Source organism: Tachypleus tridentatus, chromosome 3 (assembly GCF_004210375.1).
Source record: "Tachypleus tridentatus isolate NWPU-2018 chromosome 3, ASM421037v1, whole genome shotgun sequence".
Classification (NCBI taxonomy): Eukaryota; Metazoa; Arthropoda; class Merostomata; order Xiphosura; family Limulidae; genus Tachypleus; species Tachypleus tridentatus.
Window position 1 is genome coordinate 18,713,366 of NC_134827.1, and position 27,210 is coordinate 18,740,575.

General features: G+C 38.6%; 1 protein-coding gene across 5 annotated transcripts in view; it reads left to right on the plus strand.

Annotated features, from left to right (window-relative positions):
- Window positions 1-232: 232 nt before the first annotated feature.
- Rif1 (Rap1 interacting factor 1) overlaps window positions 233-27,210 on the plus strand; it is a 92,940-nt gene continuing 65,962 nt past the window's right edge. For 2 of the 5 annotated variants that reach the window (XM_076493249.1, XM_076493253.1), the window contains exons 1-3: window positions 233-372; window positions 13,032-13,143; window positions 27,047-27,205. In XM_076493249.1, coding sequence (XP_076349364.1) covers window positions 13,064-13,143; window positions 27,047-27,205 — 239 coding nt within the window. In that variant the 5' untranslated portion in view covers window positions 233-372; window positions 13,032-13,063. Of the gene's footprint in view, window positions 373-11,252; window positions 11,359-13,031; window positions 13,144-27,046; window positions 27,206-27,210 lie in introns of those variants that run through there. The other 3 variants (XM_076493250.1, XM_076493251.1, XM_076493252.1) reach the window with 3 other exon arrangements.

Here is a 27,210-nt window from a genome sequence, read left to right on the forward strand (position 1 = left end):
CTTTGATATAATATCTATTTACAACATAATTGAACTTTAAGAAGTACACTTTAGGTAATACAATTTGGTATGGCCGCTAAAATTAAAATATGCAGCTTACATCACTCATTTGTTAGTTTATTTATTTATTTACTTTTTAAATTAACATTAACAACAAGGGACAATACAATTTATTAAGGTAACTGACGCGACCTCTATCCCTCTAAACCAGCAGTCTAACAATGGTAATGAGAGTAAGGACTCATTATAATCAGATTTCGCGCCAAGTAAGAGGTTGCTGGTTGTATTTGTTTGTTATGATTTTTATTTAGAAAATTGAGAGTATGTAACTTATGTAAACAGAGGTGTTTGTTGTAGAATTCGTAACATTAGGTAAGGTTTTTCTTTTACCTGTCTACAGGTATGCTTACTAACTTAGTATATATTACTATGTATGTATTATGTATATATATTGTGCATAACTTAGTTGAAATAAACATATTAATATACGCTATTCATTAGTTACTTCTTATAGTGTTAGTATTATAATAATTAGGATTATCTAGTAACTTTGTTCTTGACAAATTTACTAAAACGTAACTGTATGATAGTTCTTAGCTTTAATTTCTGTTCAATTTACGTTGCTCCGACTTCGATTATTAATTGTTACAACGACAGTGTAATTATTATTGTTGCTCTGCTCTGCATATGTAGGGATTAAAATGTGCTTATTCATCATGGTATTAATATTCATTTAAAAATTTAAGTTAAAAGTTATTTAGCTATTAATTTTACCTTAAGGCTTAACATTGATGATGAGGAAATATTTATGGTTGAATCACTTCGTGCACATTCATTAAAATTTACGCCATTCTTTTGTTTTTCAGTAATGTTAAGACAAACAATAACATTATTAAATTTAGGAAATCTTGTTTAAGCTAGCTTTTCTTTTATTCTCACATCTATGTGCAAAATTAAGATTAGATTAATTTAAAGTTTTAAACTTTCTTCGAAGTCATTACTAACAGGACTTTTTCATGATACTGTTTCCTGCTGTACACTATGAATATAAAACTGAATCTGTGCAAGATAAGGGATGAAGCAATTTTTGAAATTAACTTAAAATTTGTGGTTCAGTAAATTGCAAGTAGCAAGAAAAAATTGTGAAAAGCCAAAGCAAACTCAGAGTATTGTTTTTTACATAATGTAAAGTAAAAACTATAGGTGGGATGATGAACAGACAAATTAAGAGACAATGTACGGGTTAGTGTCAACAGAAAAATATATATGTAGAGTATCAGCTTCTACAATACAAGTTAATAGACTAAAATAATGTGTGCTTAAAAGCAAACATAAATTTATAGTTTTAATGCAAATTACTAAAAATATTTATTTTAACTGTGATTTTAAGTTTACACCATAATTCATGCAATTTATTGTGAAATGTAGGGGAGGAAGTATATGTTCCCTCTTGCCCCTTCCTACAGGCACCTATAAGTGCATTTTTACGGGCAATGTACCAAATATATTTTGGACCTGTACAAAACTCAATGTAGAACATTTTTTATTTTTTCCACAAATTTATACTAACTAAATACTATAACATAAAATATTGATCCTAAAATATTTTTGAGTTAAAAATTGTTGAATTAGAGTTAAAATTAGTATTTTTAATTAGATTTTAGAATTTGGCAACATATGAAATTGATTTAAAATTTGTGGTTCAATAAATTGCAAGTGGCAAAAAGAATCATTTGGGGAAAAAAAAAAAAAATGAAAAGCTGAAGGAAATCCAGAGTATTGTTTTTACATAATGCAAAGTAGAAACTAGAAATGGAAATGATTGGGTTATAGTTTTGCACAGTAGATGTACATACAGTGAATAATCTTTTGCATGGTGGCTGAATTAATGCCTATGTAATTTTTCTTTAATTGCATCTTAGTTGAAATAGCCTACCTAAACCATGAGAAAATGGTTATCTGACTGAAACTTTTAAAACTCAAAATCTAGAGGTTCAAATTTAAAATCAGAAACCAGACTTTACTTCTTGATGTACAGCTCACACAAACTGTACAAGAATATAAAAACATATTGCCAGGGTCTTTCTGTGGTGTGATTAGACTGATCCTCTGCTGGAATTGGTCAAACTTGTGTGCTACCTTTAGCTTGCCTGCAGTTTACAACTGATCTAGCAGAAAAAAATCAATTATAAAGTGCCAGTTTTAAGATATTTGAGGAGAATAGCAACAGTAATACATACTTTTAAAGGGCCACATGGTGTAATATTTGCTAAAACAACTATTGTTTATCTGTACTTTTTGAGATATTCTCACTACATTTTAGTCTTTAGTTGGACTGAATATCTCTGAAATTCAGGGTTATTTATGGAGTTCATTTAAAGCTCATATCTTCTATTATAAAATGTATTTTGATAAGAGAAAGCCATGATTAAGATGTTTAGATTTTAAAAGTAAAACACTGTGGGTTTATGGATGACTTGAGATAAAACTTACAAATAAATAAGCTGGGTAATTTTAGGTCTGTCTGAAATTGCTCTGAATGAATGTAGAGCAGAATTAATGTTGGATCATTGAAAGATGACCATTAATTATGAAATTGTGAAGGAAAAAATTAAATTCCAAGTAATTATTCAACTCAATGAGAAGATAACGTATTTTTTCAAGAGATTTTGAGGGAGGTTAAAGATTTTATGTCCTTAAATAGTGAGCAACTGCTATAAAGCTGGAAATTAGGTGATGTTATTCCTCTTTTTCAAGACATGATAAAAATTAATCCTGAGATTATAAGTGTTAATTTTACATAAATAGTAGAAAAAGTTTTTTAAGGTCTGATAAAAGATGCTTTCCAAAGTCATTCAAAAAAATATTAAATTTGTTTGGGTAGTCATTATGGTTTCAGTAGTGGAAAGTGTTACCTTACTAATCTTTTGATAATTCAGGAGGTTTTTGGGAAGGAGGGTACTGATGATTTATGGTTGTTATAAGTGGAATATTATAGCCATGCAAATATCTTCACCTTTCTATTTTTAATGTTCAGGATATAGAAAAATGAATGGTCAATAAATTATACAGATTTGCTGATGATATTAAGGTTTTTGAGTTGTTAGCTTTGAGAAGGAAGAGAATATTTTACAAAAGGGACTTGAATTGTTTGGCAAGTCTGATAAATAAATAGCAGATGGCTTTTAAATGCAATGTAATGCATCTTTGTAATTATTATTTGATTTATAAGTATAATTTTGGTGGGAATAATTTTAAGTGTAATGGATGACAAAGGATCTTGGTATTGTGGTTGATCTTTCTCTTTAACCATCCAAACTGTGTACTGTTATTACTACTAGTAGCAAACCAAAGAGAATACCAAATACAAACCTAAAGAAGTAGTTATTATATTGTTTTAGTCATTAGGCCATATTTAAAGTGTTGTGTTCAATCATTGTAAAACCACTTGTGATACCTTCATGGTCCCCTGGGTGTGGATTCCTATTCGTGGTGAGGGGACCATCCAGGGAATGTTCTGTGCTTTCACATTACCTCCTCTGGGAACTAAACATCCACCCACGTGTTTGCCTTATGTGGCGAATAATGAAGGAGAGGAGAGGATCCTGGTGGTTGAGGGGTCCAACCCTAACATACCACTTTGGCCTGGAATTCCCGTAGACGGATGGCCTTTGCGCGGCCCCCTTGGGTCAGTTGGCTGGTCCACTTGGGTTAGAGTCAATCAAGTACAAGTGTTGAAAGTTCTCAACAGGTGTTGTGGAGATTGTGTGTGATGGTGGTGTTTGGGTATAGTGCTCACGAAACCCTGGTGTTGCTGCAGTGTCTTTGCTTGACATTGTAGTGCGTCCCCTGGTAGGGCTCCACGGTGGGTGGGGTCAGTGAGCACCGAAACTTTCTTTTTTTCCTATGGATCCTCATAATAAAAATTTAAATAAAATAGTGAAAAAACAGTCAATGAGTAAGCGACCATGTCTTGAATACTCAGAACAGCAATCTTCAACATCAGTAACACACGTACCTCATTTTCTTATATTACATTCTCTTTCAGAAAAACCTTTAGGGCAAATGTCCCCTTTTTTTATTCAAAAGGGACTAGAGGGACTTGCTGGCTCTCCAAAGTCAGTAAAGAAACTTCGATCTAGTGACATATTGGTTGAAACATCCACATCCCAACACAGTGAACTCCTCTTGAATTCAAAGGCAATTGGGGATATACCTATTGAGGTTACACCCCATGGTACCTTGAATTCTTCACGAGGAGTTATTGTTGAAAGGGATTTGAAAAACATTCCCAAGTCAGAGATTCTCGCTGGTCACTCCACTCAAGGAGTTTCTGCAGTGAGGCGCATCTCCACTCGCAAAGATGGAGTTACACTGCCAACAAATACCCTCGTTTTAACATTTATTTCACCACGTGCACCTGTCACCATCAAGGCAGGTTATCTCATTTGCAGGGTTCGCCATACATACCAAACCCTCTTGATGTTTCCAATGTCAGAGATTCGCCACTCAAAGACATCTTGTCGTGGTTCCCTGACATGTGCTCGTTGTGGAGTCAAGGACCACGATGCCTATGACTGTGACATGAACTCACATTGCGTAAACTGCAATGGCTCTCACCTCTCTTACTTTCATTCTTGCCCAAAATGGTTGGAGGAAAAAGAGGTGCAGCGTTTGAAAACGACACATAACATTAGTTATCCTGAAGCTCGGAAATTGCTGTCCACAACTCCGTCTCGGACATATGCTGCTGCACTTCATTCCACAACTACAGTGGGAGTGCAGACAGATCTCTCTGTGTCTCCAAGAGAATCGATTTCAAAACAAATGAAAAGCCTTTTGACCTCCGTGGTTAAAAAGGTTGATGAATCGACTTCCACACCCATCTCAGTTCCTCCCATACCTTCCATCAAACCTCAGGATCCACGTCCTTCAGTTTCAAATACAGGCATTTCTTCTGATACATCTTTTTCTCCCACCACAAGAGACAAAACAATTATTCGTTTGCGTCCTCAGTCACTGGATTCCCCTTCCAATAACAAAAACCTGCCCACCCGACCAGAGCAGGATCCATGGAGGTTGATAGACCTCCTCCGACTAAAGACAGTAAAGAAAAAAGTCGTGGTCGTAAACCGAAGGGTTCTCCAGCCACTTCACCTACCCGTTCTTAAAAATGGCCACCTTGATACAATGGAACTGTCGAGGTTTACGTTCTAATCTGGATGATATCAAAACGCTGATTGCTTCCTACCATCCTTTACAAGAAACATTTCTCAAAACTGCTGATACTGTCTCCATTCGGCAGTTTTCTCTGTACAGAAATGACAGGTTGTGTGATGGTCGAGTACATGGAGGGGTGTCACTGTTGGTTGATCAACACGTGCCCACCTTGTCTTTGTCACTCAACACACCCTTGGAGGCTGTAGCCATCCGTGTTTCCTTGGGTCATACCATCACTGTTTGTTATCTGTACCTGTCCCCTGGAGAGACATATAATCAATCAGATCTTGATGCTCTCGTTGAACAATTGCCATCTCCATTTCTAATCCTAGGGGATTTTAATGGACATCATCCCCTCTGGGGAAGTGCTATTATTGATGGGAGGGGCCGATCTGTAGAGCAATCTTTCTCTTTTCAATACTGGTTCTTCCACTTACTTTCATGCACCTAGTCAGTCCTTTACCGCTATTGATCTCTCAGTTTGCTCCCCTTCATTATTCTCCCATTTTTCATGGAGGGTTGACAGTAATCCACTAGGCAGTGATCATTTTCCGATCCTTTTGAGAGAGACTGGCCGTGGTTGATGCCACCCTACCCGCGTGCCCCGGTGGAAGCTGGATCAGGCGGACTGGTACACTTTCACTGCTCTCGCAGAACTTGATCCTGCCATCGTAAATCAGCCATCAATAGACTGTGTAGCAGCAGTAACTGACTGTATTACTCAGTGTATTCCTAAAACCTCGAAACGTTTTCCACGATATCCTCGTCCGTGGTGGAATCCTGCTTGCCACTTAGCACGAAAGGCTCAAAAGCGGGCCTGGGATACTTTTTGTTGATATCCCACACTTTCAAACCAGGTTGCTTTCCAACAGGCTCGTGCACATGCTAGGTGGGTAAGATGTCAAAGCCAGAAGGAATCTTGGATTAAGTTCATAACCAGCATATCTTCTACCACCAGTTCCAAGATCATATGGGACAGGATTCAAAAGGTTAATGGTCACTACAATTCTATCCCCCTCTCGATCTTACTCTCTGATGGTCAGGAGGTGACTGATGTTCGGAACATCGCTAACACTGTAGGTGAAAGCTTTTGCCGGGTATCTAGCACTTCTGCTTGTTCCTCCACCTTCCTGGCCATCAAGACTCAGGCAGAGCGATCACCTCTTTCCTTTCGAACTGACTGTTTCTTTGACTATAATTGTCCCTTTACCCTGGTGGAACTAAAAAATGGCCCTTCATCGGTCTGCCAGTACGTCTGTTGGACCTGATGATATTCATTATGACATGCTGCACCATCTGTCTCCTGCTTCTCTTGATGTCCTTCTGATTGTTTTCAACCAGATCTGGCAGGAGAATGTTTTTCCTGATGCCTGGCGCCAGGCTATTATTTTACTTTTCTCTAAGCCAGGGAAAGATCCCAAGATTCCTTCAAACTACCGTTCAATTGCTTTGACGAGCTGTCTCTGTAAGACATTAGAAAGGATGGTTAATGCTCGCCTGGTTTGGTTCCTTGAATCAAACAACCTCCTCTCGCCCACCCAGTGTGGGTTCCGTCGACAGCACTCCACCACAGACCACCTAATTCGTCTTGACACATCTATCAGAGAAGCCTTTCTCAACTGCCAACATCTTGTATCAATATTCTTTGACATAGAGAAGGCTTACGACACAACATGGAGGTATGGCGTTTTGCGAGACCTCCATACATATGGGTTACGTGGCCATCTACCCATGTTTATTAAAAAAATTTTAATGGACAGGAGATTCCAGGTTCGTGTGGGTTCGACACTTTCCCGTTTTTATGTACAGGAACTTGAAGTCCCTCAAGGCTGTGTATTGAGTGTTACACTCTTCAGTATAAAGATAAATGCCATCACTGAACAACTCCCTCTCACTGTTGTGAATGGGCTGGATGTCGACGACTTTCACATCTCATGTCAGTCGTCAAACATAAGATATATTAAGCGGCAACTACAAACCGCCCTCAATTGAGTGGAAGTGGACTCTGGCGAACGGCTTTAATTTCTCTCTCTCCAAAACTGTATGCATGCACTTTTGCCGTTGACGGGGCATTCACCCTGATCCTGAACTTCATATTGGTGAAGTTTTGCTCCCAGTGGTCCCGGAGACCAAGTTCTCGGGGCTTATCTTTGATCGTAAACTGACCTTTATACCACACTTAAAGCAGCTTCGGGTCAAATGCACAAGAGCACTGAACATCCTCTGTGTTCTCTCTTCTACCAGTTGGGGGGCAGATCACTGTTCAATGTTAAAGGTATATCGTGCTCTTATTAGATCAAAACTCGATTATGGATCAATGGTCTATGGCTCTGCCAGACCCCGACCTTAAAGATGCTGGACCCCATTCATCACCAAGGACTTCGACTCTGCACTGGGGCTTTCCGTACCTCTCCAGTTCAAAGTATATACATTGAATCTCATGAACCTTCTCTACACCTTCGCCGTTTGCAACTATCTTTACAATATACTTCGAAATTTCATTCCTTACCAAAGCATCCCACCTGGAAATGTGTTTTCCTTCCTCGGTGGGCAGTACTTTTCAGAACAGACGATCTGTCATTGCTCCGCTTGGCCTTCGCATCCGGGCAATTGGATGAATTGGGTCTGTCCTTGGATAACATTGCAGATTCCACAGGTCGGCCCATCCCACCATGGCTTATTACAGCCCCCAAATGTGACCTTTCTTTCAGTCACCTAAAAGGCAGATACTCCAGATTGGAAGTACCGTCTTTTATTCAATAAATATCTTTCAAACAATCATTCAGTTCCCATTTATACAGATGGTTCCAAATCAGATAATTCAGTGGGCTCTGCTATGGGTCAGTAGTTGCGCGCAGAATCCCTTCTACAGCTTCTGTGTTCACTGCTGAACTGTATGCCATATCTCTTGCCCTGAATCATATTGCAGCTGAGCAGTACTCCAACTGCACTATTTATACTGATTCGCTTAGTTCTATACTTGCCTTGGAATCGCTACGCGTTAGCTCACATCCTCTTCTCGCTGATATTCGAAACCGACTGGCCCATTTCTCATTTGCAGCTACTTCAATCCAGTTTTTCTGGATACCATGCCATGTTGGTATTAGCGGGAACGAGCTTGCAGACATGGCAGCTAAATATGTCTGCTTCAGCACCATCACTCCTATGCCTATTCCGTACATGGACTATGGTGTTGTCTTCAAGGCTTGGCTCCGTGCCAGCTGGCAGTCCACTTGGAGTGAGCAACGCGACAACAAACTTTTTCAAATCAAACCCAAAATTGGACTTTGGCCATCTAGCTTCCGTAAAGTTCGAGGAGGAAGTTGTTCTCACTAGGCTACGCATTGGTCACAGTTTTTTAACTCATCATTTTCTTTTATCTGGAACTGATGCACCAATGTGTAGTTTGTGTAACACTCAAATCACTATCAGCCATGTTTTACTTTCTTGCCATTGTTACAATTCTCAACGACGGCAATATTTTAAACATATTTTTTCCCAGGGTCAGTCTGTAACATTGGACAGAGTTATTGGTGATGGTGACTCTGTCCATCTTGATAATGTTTTTAATTTTTTAATGGCCATTAATCTTTTTAATCTCATTTAAGTGTTGCATATTTATTCATTACACCTTTTTAATTGTGGTTCCTTTTTTACAGTTTTAATCTCTCTCCTTCAATTTGACATTGGTCAATGGCCAGAACATTAAATAACTTGACACCAGGACTGGAAAGGCTAACTTCAGGTGACTAACGCTACTGTTTGAACTATCCGTTTGAACTACTTGTTAGTCATCCTGGCGAGTTGTTATTATACTTTTGCTGCATATCATTTCACACGTTTACTACTTTACTTTTTAGTACTGGCCATATTGACTCATAACCCGGAACCAGGACTGGAAAGACCAACTTCAGGTGACTGACGGTGGTTCTTGAACTTACCTGTTAGTCTTCCTGGCGGGTAATGATCATTACCATTCTGCTAGAGGTAGTCCTTTACAACTTTGTTGACTGGATGTCAACATTGGTTTTTATGCCATTTTCTGTTTTAATTGCCGTTTTGCTTTTATCTTCAATTACTTTTACAAATTTTACTCCATTTTCTTGACTTTTATCTTTTTACTGAACATTTGGCTACTCATTATTACGATTTTGCAGAGTATCTTTTAAAACTTTTATTTTTTTACATTTTGATAATAGCTGCTATGACACATAACCCGGAACCAGGACTGGAAAGGCCAATTTCAGGTGATTGACGGTGGTTCTTGAACTTACCTGTTAGTCTTCCTGGCGGGTTATGATCATTACCATTTTGCTAGAATAAATATTTTACAACTTGGAAGACTGGATGTCACCATTGGTTTTTACACCATTTTCTGTTTTAATTGCTGTTTTGTTTTTACCTTAATTTACTTTTACAAATTTTACTCCATTTACTTGACTTTATCTTTTTACTGGACATTTGGCTACTCATTGTTACAATTTTGCTATGTATCTTTTAAAACTTCTATTCTTTTACATTTTGATACTGGTTGCTATGACACATAACCCGGAACCAGGACTGGAAAGACCAACTTCAGGTGACTGACGGTGGTTATTGAACTTACCTGTTAGTCTCCCTGGCAGGTTATGATCATTACCTTTTTGCTAGAGTAAATACCTTACAACTTCTTATACTCTGCCTTCTATCTTAACATTGTAGACTAGGTGTCAACATTGGTTTTATACTTTTTTGTTTTACCTTCATTTCCATTTATGTCTATTACTACATTTATTTTTTATTTATTTTTTTAATATTTTACCGAATGTCTGGCGCAGATAGCCTCGCTGCTTTGTGCCATAAAACACAAAATCAATCAACTCATGAACCTTCTCTGCATCGTTGCCGTTTGCAACTGTCTTTACTGTATTCTTCGAAACTTCGTTCTTTACCAAAGCATCCCACCTGGGCATTTGTTTTCCTTTCTCAGTGGGCTATACCTTTTCAGGACAGACTATCTGCCATTGCTCCTTTTGGCCTTCGCATCCAGGCACAATTGGATAAATTGGGTCTGTCCTTGGATAACATTGCAGAATCTACTAGTCAGCCCATCCCACCATGGCTTATTACAGTCCCCAAATGTGATCTTTCTTTTAGTCATCTGTGAAAGGCAGATACTCCTGATTGGAAGTATCATCTTTTATTTACTGAACATCTTTCGAACTATCTTTCCATTCCAATTTATACGGATGGTTCTAAATCAGGTAACTCTGTTGGCTCTGCCATGTTTTGTTGCAGTTTGGTGGTTGTGCGCAGAATCCCCTCTACAGCTTTTGTGTTCACTGCTGAACTGTATGCCATGTCTCTTGCCCTGGATTATATTGAAGCTAAGCAGTACTCCAACTGCACTATTTATACTGACTCGCTTAGTTCTCTACTGTCCCTGGAATCACTTCATGTTGGCTTACACCCTGTTCTCACTGATATTCAAAACCGACTGGCCCATTTTTCATTAACATCTACTTCTATCCAGTTTTTCTGGATACCAAGCCATGTTGGTAATCGTGGGAACGAGCTTACAGACACGGCAACTAAATCTGTCTGCTATCACTACTGTGCCTATTCCGTACATGGACTATGGTCCTGTGTTCAAGGCTTGGCTCCGTGCCAGCTGGCAATCAACTTAGAGTGAGCAACAAACTTTTTCAAATAAAACCCTGCATTGGACTTTGGCCATCTAGGAGAAAGTTGTTCTAACAAGACTACGCATTTGTCACAGTTTTTTAACTCGTTGTTTTCTTTTATCTGGAACTGATGCACCAGTGTGTAGTTTGTGTAGCACTTAGATCACAATAAGCCACATTTTACTTTCATGTCATTTTTGTGATTCACAACAATGACACCATTTTAAGCATGTTCTGTCCCGTAACATTAGACAGTGTTATTGGTGATGGTGAGACTGTTCATCTTGATAAAGTTTTTAGTTTTGTAATGGCCATTAATCTTTTTAATGTCATTTAGGTGTTTGATATTTATTCATTTCACCTTTTTAATTGTGGTTCCCTTTTAAGAGTCTCAATCTCTCTAGTTTAATTTGTAATTGGAAAATGGCTGTAACATTAAATAAATCGACACCAGGACTGGAAAGGCCAACTTCAGGTAACTGATGGTGCTTCTTGTACTTACCTGTTAGTCTTCCTGGCAGGTTATGATCATTACCGTTATGCTAGAGAAAGTCCTTTACAAGTTCTATTACTTTGCTTTCTATCTTAACATTGTACACTAGGTGTCAACTTTGGTTTTATGCTTTTTCAGTTTTTCAATGCTATTTTGTTTTACCTTCATTTCCTTTTATGAATTTTACTACATTTACTTTTACCTTTTTACTGGACGTTTGGCACAGATAGCCTAGCTCCTTTGTGCCATAAAACACTAAATCAACCAACCAATCTTCATGGTATATTCTGACATCTCTCTGTTGCCCTCTCCAAACCATAACTCTTCCATAAACAATCATTGATAAAGCCAATAACAGGGATGGTCTGCCTGCTTCTTGTTGGATTTTCAAAATAGGTTTATGAAGTCACATTTCTCTAGGTATTCCCACAGTGAATTTCTCCCTCTTTTTTTCAAGTGGAACAAGAGAGATACTTAACACTTACCAGTTCCTAACCATTGGGATGGTAGACCATGGGAAAAGTTGCATGAATTAGGGCTTAATAGCCTGGGTTGTCAGAACAAAAGTTACTTTTCTCCTTTTTGGTCATGAGTTGAAGATGGTTGGGATCATAAGCTTGGAGACATCCTGTGCTCTATGGGTTTGGACTGGAGTTAAAACAGGTTATCTGCAATCATCTTCTGTTTAATTAAGGTGAACACTTTTTAATGCATCATGCCCACCTCCTGCAGTGGATGACTGTTCTGTTGAATCGTTTTGCATACTTGCATCATATAATCTGTGGCAGGTATCCTGTGTTTTCCTGTCATACCTGGTGTTGATTCAATGAGTCTGATGGTAGAGTTGAGGTAAACATGAGCTACAGTCTCATTGCACCCCAAAAATGTTTTCCTGGTTCTTTGACTTCTTGTGTGCAAATACTTGGATGGCCATTTTCTTATTCTGCCCATATTTGCAACACAAGGCTTGTCTTCATCTTCCACTCTGGACAAAGAATGTGCCCTGGAAGAGATGAGATCTGGTCTCGCATGAATGTGCCTCTATGACTCTTCTTCCATTGAGTGGATATCACACGTTAATGCTTTTCTTTTCGGGAGTTTCCGAAGAAAGTTCTTCTAGGTAACTATTGCACACGAGTCTCTCCAACTTATTTTCATGGGATACTAGCTTTCTCATTGCATAGGTATGCACTGTGTCAGAAGTTAATATCTTCCTTACCTAAAAGTATACTTCCAATAAATTCTTATATCTTCATATACTTCACACTCTTTTACTTCACTTCCTGTGCAACTTAGTTTTTCTTGCTACATAACAGAATGAAGATCATGAGTGCAAAAACATAGAGGGAGCTAGTGTGCAAGGAGGCTGTGTCACCCTCCTGTTAGTGAATGGCTTTTGCTGTATGTATTGTGCAGTGGTACAAATCTTGAGTAATCACATGGTTTTAGGTGGGAGTTGCCTAAAGGCTGATGGTATGCAAATATCTAAGGCGTATATATACCTGGGGAAGATAGTTTTTAATGTGAAGAGGTGTGTATTGGAAATACCTTTTCATATGAGGAAAATGTTAACTTTTAAAACATTTCATAATAATTTATTATCTTGTTTATTTGGTACTTTTAGTCATCAGTTTTTTTGTTGTTGTTTTTTGCAGAGGATGAGTTACTGACTGTCTTCTGTTGAGCTATGGATCCAAACCTTTTGATACAACAGCTCCAGAGTGAGGAAGATCGAGACTTTTTGCATTTGTATAAAAACTTGTTCAGGTACTTAAGTGTTAAACTGAAAATCGTTATTTTTCCGTGTTTTTTTTTTTAAACTGGAATTTTTGTTCACTTTTTTCTAAATTTATATTTAACCACTTTTTTGGGAAGTTATAGTATTTTTAAACAAGTAAAAGTGATAAAAACTCATATGATGTTTTTTTTGTGTTAAATTGTTTATGATAATTGTATATAAAATTATTTTAAGTTTAATTTAGAATTGCCAGGAAAGCTGAAGAAAAGATGTTTTGTAAAATAATTTTAAATGATTCAATAGTTTGTCATACAGCCAGTGTTTGCTAACTTTTCAATATTTTGGAGAATCTTGTGTCTAGATATAAGAATGAAGGAACGAATTTGGTTTACTTGGCATTAGATAATAGTTTGATAAAGTGCTGAATGAAAAATTGGTTGAAAATATATCATTCAGGGTAGCAGTTAAGTTAGTTACATGGATTGAGCATTTGCTGGATGGGAAAAGGTATGAAGTTCTGGTTATACAAAAAATATTATGTCTGGCTGACTGTAATGAGAATATATGATTTTATGGAGAAACCTAGTTTGTGTAGTTAGTTGGAGAGATATAGCAGAAGATGTTTAATTTAGAGTGTAAGTCAATATACATTGTTTTTTTTGTTTTTTTTTTGTAACATAAGTTTCACGTAATTTGCAAAAAAAATTGTTACTAGTAAAGCTTCAATTGAAATATTCTGTATAGTCTTGGTCACTTTATCTTTTTTAGGGATATAGAATTATTGCAGAGGGTTCAAAATGAGCTACTAGCATGATGCCAAAATTGAGTGGATTGTCATATGAGAATAAGTTGAGATCACTTGTTTCATGTTGAAAAAAAATGAGTCAAGAGTGATATAATTAAAATATTAAAAATTATTGAAGGAAATGATAAGAATGAAACCTCAGTTTTTTCATGTTGAATTTAGGGATGAAAACAAGGGATAGTGAATTCAAAATTAAGGGAACTCAACCCTTGTTAGGTTGGTAAATATGTGGAATGAAGGCTTGCTAGTTATAATTGTGCAATATGAAAATAGTTTAAGAGAAATGTTGAATTTTTGGGGAATCGAGGATGAATTTAGTGGTTAGTTATTTGTTGAGGGAAGATAAAGTAAGGATAACACTATTATTAACACAGGTGATTAAGCATGATTATCGTAAAATGAAAATATCCTGATGAAAAAGGATTTGGAAAAAAAAATTAAGTTCTTAAAGCAGCATGGGAGAGGGCTCTGAGGCTGCATTTGAGGGCAGTTTTGACATTCTGCAGATAATTTACATTTTTCTGCACCTTCATTTAATCTTTTTGGCTTTTTAGTCCTCTTGCAGGGTAATGGTGGGTTTATGGACTTGCAGTGCTGGAATCAAGAGGAACAAGAATTTGTTCATCAAGAGGGTGGTGTTTTGGACCTTTTCCCAATTACTTTTAAGTCTGCACTTTACTTGATGGCTGATGGATCTGGGAGTGAATGTTTAGTTTTCCCTCCAACAATGGTCATTGTGGCTCATGTAGGGAAGTTTGCTTTTCAGTTTTGTGAAGGAATGCTAATGCCTTATCCAACACAATTGTTGGAACTTAATGATGTAGCCTACCACATCCAGTTGGAAGCATTTTCTGACTTAAATCATATATCTGCTCCTTGTATTTTGAGATTCTGGGGTAGAGTTTGCAGTTTATCTGAATAGATCACTATAATCTGATTGGACAGGTAAATAGAGGGTGTTCAGAAAGTCACTGTACACTTATATATTTGTTAACAGATGTGTTTCAATATAGAATACAGGAGCTAAATATGAATGACAATTATAAACAATGTTGAAAGTGACCCCAGTTGGCATCAATACAGGCTTGGATCCTTCTTATTTTATTTCTAAACACTGCTATCAGTTGCTGGCCTGAAATAGGCTGTATGAATGCTGTTATTGCAGATTTCAAAACTGCAGAGTGACTTTCCAAACACCCTGTATATGGACCTGAAGCTCTAAAATCCAGTGTTTTGTTTTTCCCTCCACCTTACTTTGTTGGAAGACTCAGGATTATCAACTTCACTGAGCTTGAACCATTGTTGGCATTTCGAATTTCATTGACTTCTGTGAGAGGTTATAGTTCCTCTCCTATTTATATGTTCCAACCCCTGATATCAGCCCCTTGGCACAGTGATACCCAGAATAGATTATATCTAAAGGTTATTCTGCTTGGCCAGGATTGCTGCAAGTGATGTCAGTGATTATTGTATGATTTCAGGGTCTGTGGGGACATGGCTCTGTGATTTTTTGGTAACTTAAGTCAAGAATCCAGGAGCATTACAGGTTTTGATTTAAGATTAATCATTTTGTTCATACGTTCACCACTATTATCCACCCCACCTATAAGGTTTCCATCTCTCACAGATCCTCAGGATTTGAAACTTAGTTCTCTGGCTCTCAGAATTTGGTTAGTTGTTCTGAGGATAGTGAGATTCATTAATCTTTCTCATCTATCTTAATGTCTAGATTCTCCAAGTTTCACAAGTCACTAATTCTTCAGTCTGAGTTGACAGTTTTTAATGTGATTATAGATGTCCAAGTTTGTTGTAGTTGGCCTCTGTCTGCATCTTTTGTGCATGAGGGTTAGGTGCTGCAGTTCTGGATTTTTATGTTTTGGACTAACATCAGTTTTGTGGAGGTTTGGCTGAAGCATCAGATTTTTTCATGTCATCCTCATTCCATTGCACTGGGCATCATCACACTGATTGTCAGAACATCACATCACATCTTGATTCTACTTTCAGAAACAACCAAGGCAAGCTTCACTTTTAGGACTGAAACATCTATTCTTGCTCCAATTCAATACGTCATCAGTCTGGGTATTTTTTTACTTTTTATCTATGGATCAGGAAGCCAAACTATTAATTACCTATCCTTCTCCTTCTAAGAATGTGGGCATTATTCAAATTTCTTTTGCCTCTGAGACAAGAGATCCTTTTAATGGTATTTATATGATTAAGAAATCACAAACATAATTTCACTGTGTTCTCAAGTTTCCTTAGTCTAGATTTTTCTACTACTCAGGTATGAGTTCCTCTACTGCCACCTCGTCCAGAATTCTACCTCTTCATGAATGACCTGCTTTAGTGATGGAGTGCATATAGGAACAGTCAGGATTTCACAGTCTGTGTGTGGACAGTGATGCTTCCCTAAACAATATTTTAATCCTTTTTGCTCTTCAAAAGGCAATGCTTCATGTTCTGAGCTTAAGGGGAAAATCATTAGGTTTCACTCTGACAATTCCATGACCATGTCTTGTGTTTCTCATTGAGGAGGCATTTGGTCCAGGGCTCCTTGTTTTCAAATCTTGGACCCCTTTCTCATTACCACCCCTATTATATCACCCTCTTACCTTGTCATGTTCCACGAATGATGACTACAGTAGAAAATCAGTTGTCTCCACCCGAATGAATTCTTACAATAGAAGAGATGCTGCATCACAAAGTGCTGTTGGATTGGTTTTTATTTTGCAACACTGATTGATCTCTCACTGGAACATCCAACTACTGGTGATTTAATCTCCAGTACTTTAATCTTTGAGCTTGGGCAATGGATGCCTTCTGTCAGAATAGGATAGGATTACAACTCTAAGCCATTCCTGCAATTCTTATGTTACTTAAGATACTAAATGTGATTTTTTGCAACCTGTTATTGGGTCCTGTTGATAGCACCAGAGTGGAGTGTCTGCCTCTTTCACTTCTTCTTGAGCCATTTCAGTGGAGGTAACAATGACCTGACATGATGCATCCATTTATAAAGAAGATTGCCATGTATCTGTCTTGGTCTTTGCTTAGTTTTGTAATGAACATTTATGAACAAAAATTATGCACATATTGGTAATGGTGTATTGAGAGGAAATTAACCCACTTCGATCATAACTGTCAACCATAACTCATCTTTATCTGATTCTTTGGCAAGGGTTTTTAATCTTCCATAATTACCCTGTATAAGGTAGCCTTATCAACTACTGTCCAATTTGCACAAAACATTATTTTCGTCCCCAATATTCTCTGGATTCCTCAAGTTGCTTTGGGTCCTTGGTCTCAAATGACAATTTCAGTTGCCTAACTGGCATGTTAAAATTACTTTACATGCCTGTTTGCCACACCTTGATACTCACGTGCCAACTATTATCTTTACTCGAAAGTTTAATTTTGTTGCTCATGGCCTACAGGCATTGCCAGTTAGAGTGGTTTGTGCTGTATATCTAAAGGCTGCTCTCTCATTCTATCTGTGTCTTCAGACTAATTCTTCTTAACCAAAACACTGTCAGGCATGGAAGGAGATCTTTTTAATTGATTCATCTGATCACTATTGTCATTTCTTTGTCAAATCATATTATTTGTTTATGTTCAGTGAGGATCTTGAAGGTTTGTTGCCACCACTAATACCTTTAGAGATGCTAGACAACTTTTTATTCTGGGTCCTCATTGAGTCATAAGTAATTGGATATGTCACATTTCTGTGTCCATAGGGATTCGGTTTAATTGCCTTCAGGAGGAAATTGTGTGGATTACTATGTGGACTTCCCCAATACTTTTATGTTGCATGTTCTGGCAGTATTGTCATCTGAGGGTTTTTCCCGGCCTCTTGTAGCTATCTTAAACACTTCTGTTAGGTTATACTGAGGGGTGAGTATTTTCATATCTACCTTTCAGGGTTCCTTACCTGGTTTTTATATGATCACACTCAGTGGCAGCTGTGCTTTTATCAAACCAATTCTGTACTAGCAACCACTAATTCAGTATACTTTATATAGATTGCATCAGGCTCGTGTAGAAATGAGTTGTTCCATGAGATCACCCACAAGCTGACCAACTGACATTACTGTATTATGCTGGATTGCCATTCATGAATTATCATAAGTAAAGCATAAGGGTATTCTGCAAATTATACGATTGAATAAATTGGGGTTGGTTTGCTTTCAGGCATTTAGATCAGATCTTCCCAATGTACATTATCCCACAGATTTTACTAATGGAGTTAGGAAGCCATCACACCTGATTTCCAGTTTCTAAAGTGGTAATAAGAGGCTCTTCTGCCAGAGTATTAAAATGAATTTGTTCACTCATGGAGAAGATGAATAATTTGGAAGCCTACTTGTAATATCAATTCAGATTTGATACTTTGCTGTCCTGTTGGGTTGAGCATGGCCTTTGTTTTTTATATTAGTTTAGTACATTGTTCATAGAAGAGGGTCCATTATCACCTTGTAATTCTGATTGCAGAGTAGTTTCATTTGGATCTTTGGTTATATATGATTTGCTCCATGTCCTACCTATAATTCCAGGAGCAAGTGGAATTTACATTGCCCACACAATTGAGGAATGAGAATGAGTAATCATAATCCCAGACTGAATTAGCTCTGTTTTCTCAGATTGAGTTAGACACACAATTCTGTTATCTTCAGCTTGGGTGTTGCCTTTCAGTCTTCAGGTTAAGAAAAGGTTTGGCCAATTTGGTGTTGCTTGCATTGTCATTGTAAATCCGGTGGTTCAGAGTGCATCACTCTGATTACAGGCCAGGATCCAATTATGTAGATTGTGGTCTAATTACTTTAGCCACAAATGTGAGATACAGGTAACATAATCAGATAATTCCAACCCATAATAGTGGAATCTGCGATTAACTGTTTTGGGCCTGGCCAGTAGTGATAACAAATTATGTAAAATTCTACCCACAGTAAATGAATTAAGTTCCAAGTGAAGAGCATATTTGTTCTGGATCTAGTGTATTCTCCCACACTAGAATGCTAATTTTCTGTTGACACACTCATGGTCTGTGCAGATACAATCACACTTTCTCAGTATGTGAGTCAAGCTGTAAATGTGCGTGGAGGTATTGTATGTTTTGGAAGTTAATATTTTCTTAAATCCATAATGTATTCTCAATAGTACTTATCTCCACTGACCAAGAATCATGTTAGAGAGTGTTGGTGGCATTCTCAAGAAAGTAATAAAATTACCTGAATGATATTCTTACATACAGTACAAGGGTAAGGGGCACATTAACGTAAGTGAAAATTATTAGAAGATGGTTATTGCTATGGGCAGTTAAGTGTAGCGCTAAGTGTGAGAGGAAATATACATTTTCAGTTTAGGAAAATGTTAACTTTAAACCAACTGTCAGTAAACAAAATCTGATAAAAGACTAAATTGTGTGAATATTCTTTGAAAAACAATAGTGTATAGTTCAGATTGGGTAATTGGTCGTTTGCCAAAGAAATTAAGGAGAAAACATTTAAAAAAATATATTTTTCTTCACAGTCAACTTAAAAATTCTGTATTCCAATATACCTTGCCTGCTATTTTTCACAAAATAACTTCTCCCAACTTGTACTGCCTTCTGTATGTGCAGAGTTTTACTCATTACTAACCTTGACATCTATACCTGCCCTTAAGTGCTTTCTCTTGAGGCAGCTGTATGATAGCATACAAATTATCTTGCAAAAAACTTTCCACCAATAGGAGTCTGATATAACTTCTAGCATAGCTCACTCTATGCAGCATAGCCCCAAATCACTTCTTGATTCATACTAACAGGATTAATTGTTTGGTATTTCTTTTGTTCACTTTTTATGGACCCCTCTGTGTGGATTCCTGTACGTGGTGAGGGGACCTCCCAGGGAAGGTTCTGTTCTATCTGGTTACCTTCTCTGGGATCTAAACATCCACCCACGTGTTTGCCTTGCGTGGCGACCCGTGAAGGGGAGGAGAGGATCCTGGTGATTGAGGGGTCCAAACCTAACACACCACTTTGGCCTCGAATTCCTGTAGACGGGTGGCCTTTGGGTGGCCCCCCTTGGGTCAATCGGCTGGTCCACTTGGGCTAGAGTCAACCAAGTACCAGTGTTGGAATTTTTCAACGGGTGTTGTGGACATTGTGCCTGATGCTGGTGTTTGGGTATAGTGCTCACGAAACCCTGACGTTGCTGCATTGTCCTTGCGTGACTTTGTAGTGCGTCCCCTTGTAGGGCTCCACGGTGGATGGGGTCAGTGGGTACCGAAATTTTTTCTTTTTCCTATGGATCCTCTAAAAATTTAAATAAAATTGTAAAACCATCAATGGGTAGCGACCATGTCTTGAATACTCAGAACAGCAATCTTCAACATCAGTAACACACGCACCTCATTTTCTTATATTACATTCTCTTTCGAAAACCTTTAGGGCAAATGTCCCCTTTTTTATTCAAAAGGGACTAGAGGGACTTGCTGGCTCTCCAAAATCAGTAAAGAAACTTCGATCTGGTGACATATTGGTTGAAACATCCACATCCCAACACAGTGAACTCCTCTTGAATTCAAAGGCAATTGGGGATATACCTATTGAGGTTACACCCCATGCTACCTTGAATTCTTTACGAGGAGTTATTGTTGAAAGGGATTTGAAAAACATTCCCAAGTCAGAGATTCTCGCTGGTCACTCCACTCAAGGAGTTTCTGCAGTGAGGCGCATCTCCACTGCAAAGATGGAGTTACACTGCCAACAAATACCCTCGCTTTTAACATTTACTTCACCACGTGCACCTGCCACCATCAAGGCAGGTTATCTCATTTGCAGGGTTCGCCATACATACCAAACCCTCTTCGATGTTTCCAATGTCAGAGATTCGCCACTCAAAGACATCTTGTCGTGGTTCCCTGACATGTGCTCGTTGTGGAGTCAAGGACTACGATGCCTATGACTGTGACATGAACCCACATTGCGTAAACTGCAATGGCTCTCAGCCCTCTTACTTTCATTCTTGCCCAAAATGGTTGGAGGAAAAAGAGGTGCAGCGTTTGAAAACGACACATAACATTAGTTATCCTGAGGCTCGAAATTGCTGTCCACAACTCCATCTCGACATATGCTGCTGCACTTCATTCCACAACTACAGTGGGAGTGCAGACAGATCTCTCTGTGCCTCCAAGAGAATTGTTTTCAAAACAAATGAAAAGCCTTTTGACCTCCGTGGTTAAAAAGGTTGATGAATTGACTTCCACACCCATCTCTGTTCCTCCCATACCTTCCAACAAACCTCAAGATCCACGTCCTTCAGTTTCAAATACAGGCATTTCTTCTGATAATCTTTTTCTCCACCACAAGAGACAAAACAATTATTCGTTCGCATCCTCAGTCACTGGATTCCCCTTCCAATAACAAAAACCTGCCCACCCGACCCAGAGCAGGATCCATGGAGGTGATAGACCTCCTCCGACTAAAGACAGTAAAGAAAAAAGTCGTGGTCGTAAACCGAAGGGTTCTCCAGCCACTTCACCTACCCGTTCTTAAAAATGGCCACCTTGATACAATGGAACTGTCGAGGTTTACGTTCTAATCTGGATGATATCAAAATGCTGATTGCTTCCTACCATCCTGTTTGTCTTTCTTTACAAGAAACATTTCTCAAAACTGCTGATACTGTCTCCATTCGGCAGTTTTCTCTGTACAGAAATGACAGGTTGCGTGATGGTGGAGTACATGGAGGGGTGGCACTGTTGGTTGATCAACACATGCCCACCCTGTCTTTGTCACTCAACACACCCTTGGAGGCTGTAGCCATCCGTGTTTCCTTGGGTCATACCATCACTGTTTGTTCTCCGTACCTGTCCCCTGGAGAGACATATGATCAATCAGATCTTGATGCTCTCGTTGAACAATTGCCAACCCCCATTCTAATCCTAGGGGATTTTAATGGACATCATCCCCTCTGGGGAAGTGCTATTATTGATGGGAGGGGCCGATCTGTAGAGCGGATGCTCTCTGATCACAATCTTTCTCTTTTCAATACTGGTTCTTCCACTTACTTTCATGCTCCTAGTCAGACCTTTACCGCTATTGATCTCTCAGTTTGCTCCCCTTCATTATTCTCCCATTTTTCATGGAGGGTTGACAGTAATCCACTAGGCAGTGATCATTTTGAGAGAGACTGGCCGTGGTCGATGCCACCCTACCCGCGTGCCCCGGTGGAAGCTGGATCAGGCAGACTGGTCCACTTTCACTGCTCTCGCAGAACTTGATCCTGCCATCGTAAATCAGCCATCAATAGACGACTGTGTAGCAGCGGTAACTGACTGTATTACACATGCAGCTGCTCAGTGTATTCCTAAAACCTCGACACGTTTTCCACGATATCCTCGTCCGTGGTGGAATCCTGCGTGCCACTTAGCACGAAAGGCTCAAAAGCGGGCCTGGGATACTTTTCGTAGATATCCCACACTTTCAAACCGAGTTGCTTTCTAATGGGCCCGTGCACATGCTAGGTGGGTAAGACGTCAAAGCCAGAAGGAATCTTGGATTAAGTTCAGAACCAGCATATCTTCTACCACCAGTTCCAAGATCATATGGGACAGGATTCAAAAGGTTAATGGTCACTACAATTCTATCCCCCTCTCGATCTTACTCTCTGATGGCCAGGAGGTGACTGATGTTAGGAACATCGCTAACACTCTAGGTGAAAGCTTTTGCCGGGTATCTAGCACTTCTGCTTGTTCCTCCACCTTCCTGGCCATCAAGACTCGGGCAGAGCGATCACCTCTTTACTTTCGAACTGACTGTTTCTTTGACTATAATTGTCCCTTTACCCTGGTGGAACTTAAAATGGCCCTTCATCGGTCTGCCAGTATGTCTGTTGGACCTGATGATATTCATTATGACATGCTGCACCATCTATCTCCTGCTTCTCTTGATGTCCTTCTGATAGTTTTCAACCGGATCTTGCAGGAGAATGTTTTTCCTGATGCCTGGTGCCAGGCTATTATTTTACCTTTCTCTAAGCCAGGGAAAGATCCCAAGATTCCTTCAAACTACCGTCCAATTGCTTTGACGAGCTGTCTCTGTAAGACATTAGAAAGGATGGTTAATGCTCGTCTTGTTTGGTTCCTTGAATCAAACAACCTTCTCTCGCCCACCCAGTGTGGGTTCCATCGACAGCACTCCACCACAGACCACCTAATTCGTCTTGAAACATCTATCAGAGAAGCCTTTCTCAACCGCCAACATCTTGTATCGATATTCTTTGACATAGAGAAGGCTTACGACACAACATGGAGGTATGGCGTTTTGCGAGACCTCCATACATATGGGTTACTTGGCCATCTACCCATGTTTATTAAAAAAATTTTAATGGACAGGAGATTCCAAGTTCGTGTGGGTTCGACACTTTCCCATTTTTTTGTACAGGAACTTGGAGTCCCTCAAGGCTGTGTATTGAGTGTTACACTCTTTAGTATAAAGATAAATGCCATCACTGAACAACTCCCTCTCACTGTTGTGAATGGACTGCATGTCGACGACTTTCACATCTCATGTCAGTCGTCAAACATAAGATATATTAAGCGGCAACTACAAACCGCCCTCAATTGTGTACGGAAGTGGACTCTTGCGAACGGCTTTAATTTCTCTCTCTCCAAAACTGTATGCATGCACTTTTGCCGTTGACGGGGGCATTCACCCTGATCCTGAACTTCATATCAGTGAAGTTTTGCTGCCAGTGGTCCCGGAGACCAAGTTCTTGGGGCTTATCTTTGATCGTAAACTGACCTTTATACCACACTTAAAGCAGCTTCGGGTCAAATGCACAAGAGCACTGAACATCTTCCGTGTTCTCTCTTCTACCAGTTGGGGGGCAGATCGCTGTTCAATGTTAAAGGTATATCATGCTCTTATTAGATCGAATCTCGATTATGGATCAATGGTCTATGGCTCTGACAGACCCTCGGCCTTAAAGATGCTGGACCCCATTCATCACCAAGGACTTCGACTCTGCACTGGGGCTTTCCATACCTCTCCAGTTCAAAGTATATATATTGAATCTCATGAACCTTCTTTACACCTTCGCTGTTTGCAACTATCTCTACAATATACTTCGAAACTTCATTCCTTTACAAAGAATCCCACTTGGAAATGTGTTTTCTTTCCTCGGTGGGCAGTACTTTTTCAGAACAGACAATTTGTCATTGCTCCGTTTGGCCTTCGCATCCGGGCGCAATTGGATGAATTGGGTCTGTCCTTGGATAACATTGCAGATTCCACAGGTCGGCCCATCCCACCATGGCTTATTACAGCCCCCAAATGTGACCTTTCTTTCAGTCACCTAAAAAAGGCAGTTACTCCAGATTGGAAGTACCGTCTTTTATTCAATGAATATCTTTCAAACAATCATTCAGTTCCTATTTATACAGATGGTTCCAAATCAGGTAATTCAGTGGGGTCTGCTATGGTTTGCTATGGGTCAGTAGTTGCGTGCAGAATTCCTTCTACAGCTTCTGTGTTCACTGCTGAACTGTATGCCATATCTCTTGCCCTGGATCATATTGCAGCTGAGCAGTACTCTAACTGCACTATTTATACTGATTCGCTTAGTTCAATACTTGCCTTGGAATCGCTACACGTTAGCTCACATCCTATTCTCGCTGATATTCGAAACCGACTGGCCCATTTCTCATTAGCAGCTACTTCAATCCAGTTTTTCTGGATACCAGGCCATGTTGGTATTCGCGGGAACGAGCTTGCAGACATGGCAGCTAAATATGTCTGCTTCAGCACCATCACTCCTATGCCTATTCCGTACATGGACTATGGTGTTGTCTTCAAGGCTTGGCTCCGTGCCAGCTGGCAGTCCACTTGGAGTGAGCAACGCGACAACAAACTTTTTCAAATCAAACCCAAAATTGGACTTTGGCAATCTAGCTTCCGTAAAGTTCGGAAGGAGGAAGTTGTTCTCACTAGGCTACGCATTGGTCACAGTTTTTTAACTCATCATTTTATTTTATCTGGAACTGATGCACCAATGTGTAGTTTGTGTAACACTCAAATCACTATCAGCCATGTTTTACTTTCTTACCATCGTTACAATTCTCAACGACGGCAATATTTTAAACATATTTTTTCCCAGGGTCAATCTGTAACATTGGACAGTGTTATTGGTGATGGTGACTCTCTCCACCTTGATAACGTTTTTAATTTTTTAATGGCCATTCATCTTTTTAATCTCATTTAAGTGTTGCATATTTATTCGTTACACCTTTTTAATTGTGGTTCCTTTTTTACAGTTTTAATCTTTCTCCTTCAATTTGACATTGGACAATGGCCAGAACATTAAATAACTCGACTTCAGGACTGGAAAGGCCAACTTCAGGTGACTAACGCTACTGTTTGAACTATCCGTTTGAACTACTCATTAGTCGTCCTGGCGAGTTGTTATTATACTTTTGCTGCATATCATTTCACACTTTTACTACTTAACTTTTTAGTACTGGCCATATTGACTCATAACCCGAACCAGGACTGGAAAGACCAACTTCAGGTGACTGACGGTGGTTTTTATACTTACCTGTTCGTCTTCCTGGCGGGTTATGATCATTACCATTCTGCTACAGGTAGTTCTTTACAACTTTGTTGACTGGATGTCAACATTGGTTTTTACGCCATTTTCTGTTTTAATTGCCGTTTTGCTTTTATCTTCAATTACTTTTACAAATTTTACTCCATTTACTTGACTTTTATCTTTTTACTGGACATTTGGCTACTCATTATTATGATTTTGCAGAGTGTCTTTTAAAACTTTTATTCTTTTACATTTTGATAATAACTGCTATGACACATAACCCGGAACCAGGACTGGAAAGGCCAATTTCAGGTGATTGACGGTGGTTCTTGAACTTACCTGTTAGTCTTCCTGGCGGGTTATGATCATTACCATTTTGCTAGAATAAATATTTTACAACTTTGAAGACTGGATGTCACCATTGGTTTTTACACCATTTTCTGTTTTAATTGCTTTTTTGTTTTTACCTTCATTTACTTTTACAAATTTTATTCCATTTTCTTGACTTTATCTTTTTACTGGACATTTGGCTACTCATTGTTACGATTTTGCGGAGTGTCTTTTAAAACTTTTATTGTTTTACATTTTGATACTGGCTGCTATGACACATAACCCGGAACCAGGACTGGAAAGACCAACTTCAGGTGACTGACGGTGGTTCTTGAACTTACCTGTTAGTCTTCCTGGCGGGTTATGATCATTACCTTTTTGCTAGAGTAAATACCTTACAACTTCTTATACTCTGCCTTTTATCTTAACATTGTAGACTAGGTGTCAACATTGGTTTTATACTTTTTTGTTTTACCTTCATTTCCATTTATGTCTATTACTACATTTATTTTTTATATATTTTTTTACGTTTTTACCGAATGTCTGGCGCAGATAGCCTCGCTGCTTTGTGCCATTAAACACTAAATCAATCAATCTTTTTATGGGACATTTTATCCAGGTCTTGAGCAATATTTTCATATTTAGAGGCCAGCCCAAAAATTCAGAAGCTATGTTTGGTTAACCTAACTTCATTACTGTTTGTACTGGAAAATATATATTTATTTACTTTCACAGCAAATAATGCATGCTAATAATCACATTATATCAACAACCACAGTCTTACCTTCTGTTGTTTTTTATTGTTTTTCCCTTCTCATTTTATATGGGTAGTTTTAATGAATGAGCCTTACCTCTGTGACACATGAATTTCACAGTGATCTGAATGATTTGAATTTAAACTGTATTAATGGGTTCTGTTTTGTTATTCCAACTGGAATAAATCAACCAGAATCCACAACTTTTTAAAGTTTATTTTCTTTCTTGATAATTGTGAAAAATTTGTAGACGGGTGATTGGTGGGTTTTGTTGAGTGGAAGATTATCTAGGCAATGAACTGTTCTTTTGTTTTTACAATGTATTGTAAAATTGTGTTATTTTTTAATGTGAAAATTTAATTTTTTTGTCATGTAGCTGTATTTTATGATTTGGATATTGCATACTTGTTGTTTGTAATGTATTAACTTGTTTTTCACTACAGTTATTAATCTTCTTGTAATCTTATAGCATTTTGAAAGAAGACAGCAACTGCCTAGAAAAATTTGAACCTCATGTAATAGTGCTTAGCCACTGTCTGTTGAGAGATATTTCTGTTGGTAATGAATCTTTGCAACAAGAAGCTATTAAAGTGCTTGGCCTTGTCCTAATACACAAGACTCTTTCAGAGTAAG